Source organism: Eucyclogobius newberryi, unplaced genomic scaffold (assembly GCF_026437365.1).
Source record: "Eucyclogobius newberryi isolate DKJ021-1_F unplaced genomic scaffold, fEucNew1.0.hap1 SCAF_9, whole genome shotgun sequence".
Classification (NCBI taxonomy): Eukaryota; Metazoa; Chordata; class Actinopteri; order Gobiiformes; family Gobiidae; genus Eucyclogobius; species Eucyclogobius newberryi.
In genome coordinates, this window is record NW_027316532.1 from 17,369,743 (window position 1) to 17,384,050 (window position 14,308).

The following is a 14,308-nucleotide window of genomic DNA, read 5'->3' on the forward strand; positions in this document are numbered from 1 at the left end:
CTCTTTCTCTCTCTCTATCGTGTTTGTTCTGTTCTGTAATTAAAAAAAAAATGATTTAAAAATAAATACATCAAAATAAATATAAAAGAAAATAATAAAAAATATAGCCGCAAGAGGAGGGGGCGCTAACGCGGCCCGATTTACCTTTTATTACACCTACTGCTGAATCCGTGGCGCTGTCGCGTCTTCTCCCCTTTGCTTTAAATATGAAGGGAAAAACCGCACAAAGTCCGTGACTCGTGACGAAATTGATAACTTTCGATGGCCCACCCCTGAAGATGAGTCTCACCAAATTTCAGGTGAATAGGGCTAACGCCCCAGGAGGAGTTCGTAAAAATATAAAGTGTCAGCATGTTCAGACTTCAGAGATCTGGCAATTTCCCCATTGGAATAACATGGGAGGTTTCTGTCATCGCTACGGCAAAGCCGTAACAAATATGACATGGGTCTCATTGACTTTTTGATCGGGATGTCAAAATGGAATTTTGTGCCAAATTTTGTAACATTTCGAAAATATAAAAAATTTACTCTCCATATAAAATTTTGTGTCACTCTGTAGGGGGCGCTGTCACGCCAAATTAATTTATTTCACTTAAAATAGGTTTAGGGCAAAGGGTTTAACAACTGATTCAAATTTGACGCAGTTTGGACTTTATCTGCGCTAACGGTGGCAAATTTAAAATTTGGGAAAATTCCTAAATTGTAGCTAGAGTTTGCAGCCGCACAGAGACATTGCCAGATATCAAAGTAATTTGGATAACTTTTGATGTCCCACTCCTCAAAACCATTTTCACCAAATTTCAGCTTTTTCTGGCCAACGTCCTAGGACGAGTTGCTTTCCTACCTCATGGCGGGGGTCCCTGGTCACTGACGGGTACTTTCGTTAATTTTGAGCGGGCTCCACCCCCTTTGTGTTTTTGGCCCTCTATACAGTAATAATGTTCAATTTTTGCATTACATGTTTATATGAGAGATGCACAAAAAACAACATCCTTCACCCCTTAAGTCTAATTATTTCAAAAATTCCATTATATTTTGTTGGTATTATAAAGGTTTCAGCAGGACAGAGAAGACTCTGAGTGAGTTAGCTGGAGTTCTATCATTTACTTGTATTCTTCTGTATAAATAGTTTTTTCTTTCATGATTTCCTCTGAGTTTGTGGATATAATTTCCAGAGCTTTTGCCAGTGCCACATCAAGAGCTTCTTCGGTGGACGACGGCCACGGTCTTTTTACCACAGCATGATTCCCGCGGTCCGAGTCCCCAAAGTCCTCGCCGTTTGCTGCGTCTATAAACCGCGTTTGGCATGGGTACACTGCTCCGCCGGCCGCCACGCCTATCCATCATGAGGCGTGACCAGCCGAGTCTGGTCCGGCTCGCTCCCGCACGCGCTCAGTCCAATGCGTCCCGTCGTCCTTGGTGCGCGGGGGCCGGTCGCACGTTTGACCTCCTGCGCGTCATTCATGAGCGCTCGACGTGGATGGAAAACGAGCCGTCGAATCGGCCGCTCTCCAATAACGACACTGGATCGGTTTGACGTTTCAGTTACTCGTTATGCGCGTTTCAGTCTTGATTTGTAACTTAACGCAATTTTAGGGCATTATTCCCTCGCTTCAGCAACATCAGACACGTTTCATATGCCTCGTCTCTCATATTACTTTAGGGAAGATGACTAAGTTAATCAATAATCGTGATTGATCGAGTCACAACATGAACTAAAAACTAATAATCATGACCAAAAAAATATATCTGTTTGCCGTAACCCGACCGACCCAGTAAAAAACTAGCCGACTGAAAAACAATATCAGCATTTTGTCAAAATTATGCCAAATATTTTTTTTCTCTTATATATCGCCAACTCAAATATTTTAAAGCCGAAAATTTCGCGAAAACCGAGCGAGAAATTAAACTTAACACGAAGGAGAACGTCTCATTGACTGTTGAAGCCCGACCCCTGGCGGTCACTGCGGGTCACAGGTAGAATCAAAAAATGGCACCGATTTGGCTTTTTTTTTTTTTGCCCTTCAAAGTAAATTTAAAAAAAAAAAAATTACCTACCGACCCACTTGAAAAATGTTGGGTAGGGTTACAGCAAACATACAATTTATTTGGGTCAGCCTCATTTAAATGCAATGTTAATTTAAAGTGTCATGTAATGTGTATAATAACGTTACTTTTGTTGAGTTGATGTTACGCGTCAATAATCGTGAATAATTGTAATATTGTGATGTTTCTTCTCACTATAAAGTAGAGCTGGGTTGAAAAAATTGATTTTCCGATTTTAATCGATTCGCATATTAATGACCGATTATCGATTTGTACGTCCAAAGATCGATTTTTTTTTTTAAATAAAAAAAAAAAAAAAATTAAATTAGTTTTAAAAAATGTAAAAAAAAAATTAAATTATTTTTTGAAAAATGCTCAACGTTTACATTTTATACTTCCAGTTTCAGTACTGGCAGTGTGTGAGCAGTTTTAAAATAAAAATGCTTTTGGTAGCAACCGCTTTTGGGTGAATTCTTAATTATTTTTAAGCATAATAATAATGCACTGGTTAGTGTCCCAGTAGGAACCCACTGTTGCAGATGTAGTCACATCAATGATGTCCTCCATTTATTGTCCTGAATTATCTTTCTTGAAGGTAGATTGACCATTAACCTTTCCATCAGTCTTCCAGCCATCAGTAACTACCAATACTTGAAAGATTTGCTGTTTAATATTGATATAATACTAGTTTTAATATGTTGCTTCTCTACACAGTCATGAAGTGAAGGAAACGGTTCAAATACATTTTTCATTTTTAATAACATTAACCCCCGGATGGAATCGAAATCGGATCGAATCGGAAATCAGATCGAAATCGGATCGAATCGGATGGAATCTGAGAAAATCGGAAAAAAACGATTTTGAAACGTAAAAATCTGAATCGAATCAATTCTTGAAATCTGAATCGAAACCCAGCTCTACTATAAAGTAAAGTATCCCTAATACACAGTACGTATAATTCACAAATGCATGCAACTGTGACGTCTGTGAGTGGAAAAAACAAGTTTGCCGTCTCCAATAATCGTTTTTTTTGTCATTTTTCTCTCAGGGACGATTCTCCATTCGCTTCATTCCCATCATCGTCGTTGATCTGCTTCTCGATTATCGTTTCATCGTTTGATTTTCCAACTCGCCGCCAGTAAAATTGTCAGTTTCGCGCAGCTTTGACGTTACAAAAACTGAATTGCTACTTGAATTGTCACGTTACTACCTCATAAGGACTGAGCAAACCTGGGACTAACATTTACATTTACAAACTATTGAGCAACCGTTAATTGCTCAAGTTTATTTAAGAGCGGGTTATTCATTGGTTCACGACTATTTAAATGAGTTTATTTGTCGGTGGTTCTTCGCTTCAAGGAGCCATACAACGAGCCACAAAACGAGCCACAAAATGAGGAACAAAATGAGGAACAAAACGAGCCACAAACCAGCCACACAAGGAGCCACACAAGGAGCCACACTACGAGCCACGCTACGAGCCACGCTACGAGCCACGCTACGAGCCACGCTACGAGGCACGCTACGAGACACACAAGGAGCCACAAAACGAGCCATGAAACGAGCCACAAAATGAGCCACAAACGAGCCACAAACCAGATACACAACAAGACACACAACGACACACAAGGAGCCACACAACCAGCCACACAAGGAGCCACAAAACCAACTACACAAGGAGCCATGAAACAAGCAACACAAGGAGCCACATAAGGAGCCATGAAACAAGCAACACAAGGAGCAACACAAGGAGCCACACAAGGATCCACACACGGAGCCGCATAAGGAGCCGCACAAGGAGCAGCACAAGGAGCCATGAAACAAGCAACACAAGGAGCCACACAAGGAGCAGCACAAGGAGCCACACAAGGAGCCGCACAAGGAGCCACACAAGGAGCACCACAAGGATCCATGAAATAAGCAACACAAGGAGCCACACTACGAACCACACTACGAGGCACACAACGAGCCACACCACGAGCAACACAACGAGCCACACAACAAGCCACACTACGAACAAGAAAACGTTGCATCCGTCTTGCTAAGCGTTTACTTTACTGGTGCTACTTTAACTTCTAAACCTACCACGCTCTTTTACTTCATGAAGCTCATTCTTTACCCATGACGGCGGAGTCGACACGAGTACATTCTGAGTGTCGTGTTTCCCTGTTTGCGCAAGACAAGTGTTGTATTAAAGACACTTGGCACCGAGGCTGTCTGCGTGTGCGCGCGCTAAAGCTAACCGGGCGAGGTCGCATTTGCCTAATCCGTGCCGCCACATCGGTGTCAGCGCGGCTATGCTAATGGCGTCTCCCGTCACGTCCGCGCTTTAAATACGCTCGGCACAAACCGGCGCTCGCACGGATGAACGTGGCAGAAGCGAGAGGCACTTTGCGCATCTGCAGCGCGAAATGCCCGAGTGAACGGTTAAAGACGCACAGAACTTTTACGCACAAAAAACTGCAATATTATGAAGTCAAAAAACATCCGTAATACGTGTTATTTTCATATTCTCTCTCTAGAAGCCTTCAGTCGCCATATTCAGCCTTTATTTGGTGGATAATGTATTTAAAAAGTCTCAATTTGCAGTAGAAATAATCGTTAAAAATAATAATCGCTCACTTATCGATAATAATAATCCACACTTGCATTTATAGGACACATACTATGCATTATTTGTACATGAATAGATTATTTGAAAACCACACATGACTCAGTCGGGCGACTCAGATCAAAATGAACCAAAACTAACCAAAAATGAACCAAAAACTAACCAAAACAAACCAAAACAGACAAGAACAAACAAAAACGGACCAAAACAGACCAAAACTAACCAAAAATGACCAAAACTAACCAAAAATGAACCAAAAACTACCCAAAACGAACTAAAACAGACCAGAACGAACCAATACGGACCAAAACAGACCAAAATAACCACAAATTAACCAGAATGGACAAGGCTGAAAAAGAAGAAAACCGCAACACACCTCTGACATCACAAATCGGGGAAATTTGAAACGGGGTGTTTTTGTGAGGCTCAGAGAAGACGAGCTCGGTCACTTATCGTAGCTGATGGATGTCCAGATTATTCGCTTAATTATGATGAATTGTGATGTGATGATTGTGATTTTTTAAGGTCTAATAATTGTGAGAATCATTTGAGGTAAAGATTAAAATGGAAGAATGTATTCATCAATTTTTATTCATTATTTCAGATACTGCTGCTGTTTTTGATTGATTTGAAGGAATGTTTTTGTGCTGTGACAATACATTTTCTACGACATAGTTTCATTTCATAAAGCTGGTCCAAAGCGATCATAAAGCTGTGATGTCTCTCCCGTAACGCACTATATCGTTGTATCTGGTGCACTGCCCGGAGCCGGTTCTTTTGTGGCGCGGCTTAACCAAACGTTGAGTTGAGGCGCCGTTAAGTGCTTTTACACGCGGCGCTGCTTTGGCGTGCGTGTGGAGGGCTAAAAGTGTGTGGGAGCCTGACACGGCGGCGCTCAGCAGCGCTCGGCCCTTTTGTCCAACGCTGAAAAGAAGTGACGGGAGTGGGAGAAGTGGGCGAGCGAGTGAGCGAGCGGGTGAATGAGTGAGCGGGCGAGCGCTGGACATCAATCACAAAAATCCTAGTGAACAAGGGTGTGAGCCGTATGAGCCGCAGAGTTTATCAGCACGAGCAGAACGAGCAGCTGAGTTTATCACAGCACAAGCTGCAGAGTTTACCAGCCAAATGAAATTCACTGAAACTAAACTCAAAGAAGAAGAATCTGCTCTTCTTCTACCTCTGGAGTTTGTGGAGGTGTTGAGGAGTGACACAGAGTAAGAAGAATTCAATGGATTTAGTGATTTGGGGTAATACTGATGCTTTGGTAAACTTGTTAGCATGTTCTTTATGCTATAGTTATGTCGGTGTAATCCCTCATTCGTCCAGGCGTGTTCCATAGTAGAAAAAGCTTCAGTTGTAGTCATCTGGACTCAGTTAGAAAAAATAGACGTTTCGACTCTCATCCAAGAGTCATTGTCAATAACAGAATTTAGGTCGAGAACTCCGATATTTATCCTATTCTGTGGTAAGTCCAGCCCATTGGGCGGAGCCTTCCTGAAGAAGAAAGTTGTTTGTTTCAACAGAAACTCCCCCCTTGTATCTACCGAGCTAGCCTATTCAGAATTTTAATGGGCTATTAGAATCCTCTTTGTCTTTGTGAGACCCTGGCTCAACCACCCTGAGTACCTGATTAGCATCTAAATGTCCTGGTCCTGGTCCTCTACCTTTCCAGGGGTTCAGTATACCATTATAGATACCAGGAAGATTGAATCTTAGCCCTCCATTCCTGTTTAAAGAAGGTCTTTCTTTTTAACATAAATAGCTTCCTTAACTCCTCTTTCAAACCATCTTTTCTCCCTGCTTAAAATCTTCACCTCACCGTCTTCAAACAAGTGATTAGAGGCTTCAAGGTGGAGATGCACGGCGCTCTGTGGTTCTGAACTAGTATTTCTTCTGTGCTGATAAAGCCTCTTGTGCAGAGGCTGTTTAGTCTCACCTATGTAACGTTCTTTACGGCTTTCTTCACTGCATTGAATCGAATAAACTACATTGCTCTGTTTTTGAGTCAGCAACTTGTCCTTAGGGTGAACCAGTTTTTGTCTTAAAGTGTTTCCTGGTTTAAAATAAACAGGGACTTCGTGTTGTCTAAAAATTCTCTGCAGTTTTTCCGACAGGCCAGAGACATAAGGGATAGAAACACCCTTCCTTCTCTGTTCAGTTTCCCTTTTGTCCTGCTTCTTGGTTCTCTTCACTCTGTTGAGAGCCCAAGCGGGGTAACCACAGGCTGAGAGGGCACAAAAAAACATGTTCGAAATGCCCTCTCAATGAATAGGCTAGCTCGGTAGATACTGGGGGGAGTTTCTGTTGAAACAAACAACTCTTTCTTCTTCAGGAAGCCTCCGCCCAATGGGCTGGACTTACCACAGAATAGGATAAATATCGGAGTTCTCGACCTAAATTCTGTTATTGACAATGACTCTTGGATGAGAGTCGAAACGTTTATTTTTTCTAACTGAGTCCAGATGACTACAACTGAAGCTTTTTCTACTATGCTATAGTTATCTGAATAACTGTTAATGTTACGTTAACATACCAGACACTTACCACAGTCCGTTGTCTGTGCGTCATGTAGCTGAAGGTGTTAGTGTTAGCATACGTACACCTATTCACCATGTTCTCTAATCTGTCTAATTTGTTTTAGCAAATACATTTCCCCAAAACAATGCGACCTATACTCCGGAAAATACGGTAAGTCCCTTTCTGTCCAGAGTCTGTTCAATAAGTGCGTTATTGAGACATAAAAAGTGACACAGTGCAGCTTTAAATGAGCCCGATGCGCCCACCTGTCGACAAAACAAAAAGTCATTATACTGAAATACCCACAATCCTCCAAACTGTGGTCGGATGAGACAGAATCGTCATGGCGACAGGTCCCCTCTCTCCCCGCAGCGCGTGGGCGAGTTATTACCGCGGCGATGCTACCTTTGATTACACCGACGCCGCGCTGTAATCACCGCACATCAGCGGCGCACGCTCGCTCCAGCTGCACGGGCGTGTTTGAGCCCTCGCCGATCGGATAAAGATCACGCGTTTGTCATCAACAATTGGCACAAATTAAGAGCCGTTTGCCAGAGCCGAGTGACAAACGAGAGAACGCCGGGGTTATTTTTACAGGTTTAAACCACTCGCAGTCATATTGTAATCATTGTAATCGTTATCTGGACGATACGGACGCGAAAACACAGAGGAAAACAACGCTAAGTGGCATTATTCAATTAAAATAATACACTTGAATGTGAATATTGTGTATCTAGAAGCCGTCAGTCACCGGGTGCTTATGTTCATGAGAGTCACTGCTTTGGAGCTTCTGCAGTTCTACAAAGTCACAGGTCAGCGGCAAATCAACCGATTATCGCAACGAATCAAATAACTAACTATGCAAAGGTTCTGAACCAGGAGAAGACGTTTTAAGACACACAAAGCATGAAAATGATGCGTAAAATGTGTAAATGTTGTATACATTAGATGAAAACGCTCTTTGCTCCACTGGGGTCCTTTCAGCTCCACCTCACACGATTAATTGAAAGAATAAGAATCGCTGGACACGAGGCATTTTTGAGCAATGAAAACGCAAGCGACACAAGTTTAATGCCATACCCTGGAACATTCCAGGTGAAGCAATAACATTGGCATGGAGACGGGCAGCCATGGTCAAGATACGAGTCAGATCTATGGAGAGGCGAGTCCCGATCGCAGTAAAAGTGCGTGTTTTAAAACCAAAATAAATGCTTTTAATTGTGTCAATCTATGTTCTGAAATGTGTCGTAGTGGGGCTTTAAGTCCCCGTCACACTGAAGTTCACACAAAAGCCTGAATATTGAGACAAACACGTGTCAAAAGTGTAAAAATAGAGATGAATAAAAAATATCACGATAAGATTGTTCCTAAAAGTTATGTCGGATTCGTTTGCACAGAAAGATCATTTTGCACTGGGACATTCTTTTCGTTTTTCCACTTGAGAGCGTGACAGTTCCGGGCTCCTGACCCCGGCTGCGGTCAGACCTGAGGCGGTCAGACCTGAGGCGGTCAGACCTGAGGCTGTCAGACCTGAGGCTGTCAGACCTGAGGCGATCAGACCTGAGGCTGTCAGACCTGAGGCTGTCAGACCTGAGGCTGTCAGACCTGAGGCTGTCAGACCTGAGGCTGTCAGACCTGAGGCGATCAGACCTGAGGCTGTCAGACCTGAGGCTGTCAGACCTGAGGCGATCAGACCAGAGGCGGTCAGACCTGAGGCTGTCAGACCTGAGGCGATCAGACCTGAGGCGATCAGACCAGAGGCGGTCAGACCTGAGGCGATCAGACCTGAGGCGATCAGACCTGAGGCAGGCTCCTGACCCCGGCTGCGACTCACGAAAAGGAAAAGGCCTGAAACAGCTTTGTTCCTTTTCTTCTCTGTTCGAGCGGTGAAGCGTGGCGGTCTCACCACGGCGACGGCAAAAGGTCGCCCAAATGTCACGGAGGCGCTCGGACGACACGGCGTGAGGGGGGGAGAGAAAGCTCGAGGTCAAGAAAAACACACATACGCTCGGCCAATCAGACGGGTCAGACGGGCCAAGGACACGGCTCTGTTAATGTTTTGGATACATTTCATTATTTTGTTTCTTTGCAAAGTGAAAACTGTCTTCATTAATGTGGGGTGCACGGTGGCAAAGGCAGTTAGCGCCCGTTCATCCGTCCCCGTCACTCCTCTGCCAAAACAAGGAGAACGTGGGAGTGTCGGATTCGCCAAAACGAAGAGAACGTGGGAATGTCGGATTCGCCAAAACAAGGAGAACATGGCAGTGTCGGATTAGCCGCGGAGAGAAAACAAACTAAAGCGCTCTTATGCAACGCGGCGGCGGAAAGTTCGGCCGGGCGAACACGGCAAACGGAGAAGGACATTAAGAAGACACTGTCAGGATCATGTGGTTCATAAAGTCAGGTTCAAATAATCATAAGAAGTCATAAACAATAATAATCGTGACCGTTTTAGAAGCAAATTTACACCTTTGTGATCTACACTGCAAAAAAGGAAAGATAAATGTAGATTGCTTTCATAAAACTGTAATGTGGTAATTAAGGCACACTTGTTTGGACCTGGTTTAGTCCTAGTTTAGTCCTCGTTTAGTCCTGATGTGGACATGGTTTGGTCCTAGTTAAGTCCTGATGTGGACATGGTTTAGTCCTAGTTAAGTCCTGATGTGGACATGGTTTAGTCCTAGTTTAGTCCTGATGTGGACATGGTTAAGTCCTGATGTGGACATGGTTTGGTCCTAGTTAAGTCCTGATGTGGACATGGTTTAGTCCTAGTTAAGTCCTGATGTGGACATGGTTTGGTCCTAGTTTAGTCCTGATGTGGACATGGTTTGGTCCTAATAAAATAAATAAAATGAATAAAATAAAAGCTCTTCTAAGCTCTTCTAAAGCTGACTATTCTCAAGCTGTTTTCAAGCTGCTCTCAATCTAGTCTCAGGCCGTTCTAAAGCTGACGGTTCTCAAGCTGTTCTCAAGCTGTTCTCAAGCCGTGCATGTGAATACCATTTATGTGCAGAAGTTAGAGCAGGTCGTAGTCTAATTTAATTCCTGCCTCAGCCGGTTAAACAATTGTTACCTAGATTTTAAGAAAAAAAACAATACAAAAATGTATTCTCATGGTTGATATTCTGAATTAATTTCACTGGATATTTGATACACTGTAGATATGATTTGGTTTAGTCCTAGTTTAGTCCTGATGTGGACATGGTTTGGTCCTAATAAAATAAATAAAATAATACATTAAAATAAATAAATGAAAAAAATAATACATTATAATAAATAAAACATTACAATAAATTATACATTAAAATAAATAAAAATAAATGAAATTAATTTAAATGAAACAAATAAAAATGAAATAAAAATAAAATAAATAAAGCCGTTTGTGTCCCCTACAGCCACATTTAGCATATTTGCTCCTCCACTTCCATTTGAACTACATCTTCAACATCACGAGAATTGACAGCACTGCCAACATCATGTGAACACAAAAGAATCACACACTTCCCTCAAGTCATCCTGCCATTCTGTCTACAACAAACAAACAAACAAACAAACAGCATCTTCCCCCAAGGACACGACAGCACCAACTCACAGGCTCAAATACCAAACAGAAGCGCAAACCTCCAGCAGGAAATACACACGTAATATTCATTTAAACAGAGACAAAACATGGACGGCAATTATGCTGCTGAAAGTGTTCAAAATGAATAACAAATAGAGATTAGACTTCTGTTTGTTGATTAGTAAATCTCTGGAAATTTGACAACTCTAATTACTTGAGTTAGCGTTTATTATTAGCGTTTATTATTAGCGTTTATTCAAAAGTATTCTGCCGTTTACTGTCATTTAATATTCAATTCCGACGCCAGCAAACACCACCCACCCCGTTTGGTTACCTTGGTGATGAGGACACGGTAGAGCTCGAGCAGGTCATGGTTGTCGTGACACCCGGCAAGCAGCTGCCACACCTCGGCCCTGAGCGGCTCCGGGATCCCTGAGCGGACGAGTGGCGACAGGCCCTTTGGACGAGAACTCAGGTTCCCCTGCCTGACACACACAAGGGACGCACACAGGATGCACACACAAGACACATACAGGACACACAAGAGACGCACACAAAGGACGCACACAAGGGACGCACACAAGCGACGCACACAAGGGACGCACACAAGGGACGCACACAAGGGATGCACACACAGGACACACAAGGGACGCACACAAGGGACGCACACAAGAGACGCACACAAGGGACGCACACAAGGGACGCACACAAGAGACGCACACAAGGGACGCACACAAGGGACGCACACACAGGACACACAAGGGACGCACACAAGGGACGCACACAAGAGACGCACACAAGGGACGCACACAAGGGACGCACACAAGGGACGCACACACAAGACACATACAGGACACACAAGAGACGCACACAAAGGACGCACACAAGGGACGCACACAAGGGACGCACACAAGGGACGCACACAGGATGCACACACAAGACACATACAGGACACACAAGAGACGCACACAAAGGACGCACACAAGGGACGCACACAAGCGACGCACACAAGGGACGCACACAGGACGCACACAAGAGACGCACACAAGAGACGCACACAAGGGACGCACACAAGGGACGCACACAAGGGACGCACACAAGGGACGCACACAAGGGACGCACACACAGGACACACACAGGACGCACACACAGGACACACAAGACACAAAAGAGACGCACACAAGGGACGCACACAGGACGCACACAAGGGACGCACACAAGATGCACACAGGACGCACACAGGACGCACAAGAGACGCACACAAGAGACGCACACAAGGGACGCACACAGGACGCACACAGGACGCACACAAGAGACGCACACAAGAGACGCACACAAGGGACGCACACAAGGGACGCACACAAGGGACGCACACAAGGGACGCACACACAGGACACACACAGGACGCACACACAGGACACACAAGACACAAAAGAGACGCACACAAGGGACGCACACAGGACGCACACAAGGGACGCACACAAGATGCACACAGGACGCACACAGGACGCACAAGAGACGCACACAAGAGACGCACACAAGGGACGCACACAAGGGACGCACACAAGGGACGCACACAAGGGATGCACGGGACACACAGGACGCACACAAGGGACACAAACAGGACAAACACACACAGGACACACACATTAGAATCAGTAAAACTCAAATCAGTTAAACAACGCGGTGATTTTCACAAAACAATCTACCGTATTTTCCAAGTCGCTCTGGAGTATAAATCGCTCTGGAGTATAAGTTGCTCCGGAGCACTGTTCCCTCTAAGCTGCGCGCCTGCGCAATTGCGCACTGCTCGCACATAGTGCGCGCAGAAGAAAATCTATGGCGCGCAGAAAATGTTATACACCATAAATCTATTAATTAATATCTAATATTAGACCTAATCTAATCTAATTACCAAACGGCCACCGGGGGCAATCTAGAATGAAGCGCAAGCATTTGACACACTGTAGAAGACTCTAGTGGACAGTAGAAGCACTGTCCAGGGAACACGCTGTGTAACTCGTGTCCTCTATATTTTTAGTTTCAAAACGCTGTGTGTTTTATTACAATCAGACTCATATTCACTGAGATATTAGTCTAATTAGTCCCGCAGAGTGGACTGCGGGTGCGCCGGTCTGCGCGGACAACCGCGGGGCACGCTACACAGCCAATCATAGCATTGATAGTGCATAAGTGCCCTGCCCATACGCACCATGCAGGTTCGCTAGCTAACAATAATGCGGCAGAGTTAAAAGACGCAACCCCTTATCATGGCGAAACGAACGGACACATCCACTCACCAAGCCAAAGTAAAAAAGAAATGTAGTTCTTTTAGGATGGAATGGCTTGAGCCACTGGACCACAGCCAGGCCAAAGCAGGACTCTCACATATAACTACTATACATCTCATGAACAACAGGATTTTTGTATTTTTCATTTTAAGTGGGCCTATATTTCTTGTAATAAAAATAAACTAATGAAAATTGCTGCTGTAATTTGATTATTTCAATGTAACTTGCTATGATCCATGGTTTTGAACAGGCCGTGTGATACTGGTGTGCGGCCACAGGGGGCACAGCTGATGTTGCTCACAGTGGTCCTCAGTGTGCTCAGAATGCTTGTGTGTTTGCCCAGACACGTGAAAAATTAGAGGGAACGTTGCTCCGGAGTATAAGTCGCTCCGGAGTATAAGTCGCTCCGGAGTATAAGTCGCTCCGGAGTATAAGTCGCTCCGGAGTATAAATCGCTCCGGAGTATAAATCGCACCCTGGCCAAAACTGAGCTTATAGTCTGGTAAATACAGTGAACGGAAGCACGGTGATTCTTGTAGGTTTTGCAGACTTCATATCTATATACATGTAAAATATAAGGACAAGAATAGATGTATGAAAAGTCCTGTTCCTAAATACAGCCGGTCGTATCGCGGCGGCGCAGTCCACCCCGCGTTATTAAAAGTACACAGAGCCCGATAACAATAGCAGTATTTCCCAGACGGTGCGTTTTCTGAAGGCTGCATTTCGTCTCTGTCGCTATGGCCACACAAAGGCAGAAAGAGGGACATATCCTGCTCCGGAAAACACATTGTCAGCCCGTTTTAATGATGCTCGAAACCCCCGTCATAACGCATTTATCGGGGCCGCGTAGAATCCATTTGACTAAAAACATGGGGCTGCGCGGTGCTGATGCCAGAGCGGGAGAAACGGGCTGTGAAATCGAACGGGAGGAATGAGGAAAAACCACGGTAACACGCCGGAACATGTGACGCGGCGAAAGGAGACGCCAGCGCCTAATCCGTCTGTTTAATTGTCCACGTGTCATGCTGTGAAAATTGTAAATGAGCTTTGAACTAGGGCAGACGAAGTATTATTTCAGTCAGACGAATATTTCTGTTGTACATGGAGACGAGAGGAAAGAGATAAAAGCCTCTAAAATGAAGAATATTTAAGAATAAAGTGAATTTTTGATGTCTTTAATAATGGTGCTGTTTGTTATACCGTATTTTCTGGACTTTAAGTTTAACTTTTAACTTTTTTGATAGTTTTGGCCGGGGTGTGATTTATATTATTTGTTAT

At 44.1% G+C, this 14,308-nt stretch overlaps 2 protein-coding genes across 2 annotated transcripts in view; both read right to left on the reverse strand.

Annotated features, from left to right (window-relative positions):
- Positions 1-14,308, reverse strand: part of LOC140353630 (ubiquitin-ribosomal protein eL40 fusion protein) — a 287,808-nt gene that overhangs the window by 204,245 nt on the left and 69,255 nt on the right. The gene's annotated exons all lie outside the window — the stretch shown is intronic.
- rabgap1l (RAB GTPase activating protein 1-like) overlaps positions 1-14,308 on the reverse strand; it is a 151,155-nt gene that overhangs the window by 88,692 nt on the left and 48,155 nt on the right. The window contains exon 14 of the mRNA XM_072438271.1: positions 11,071-11,221. Within this exon, the coding sequence (XP_072294372.1) occupies positions 11,071-11,221 (151 nt within the window). The remainder of the gene's footprint in view (positions 1-11,070; positions 11,222-14,308) is intronic.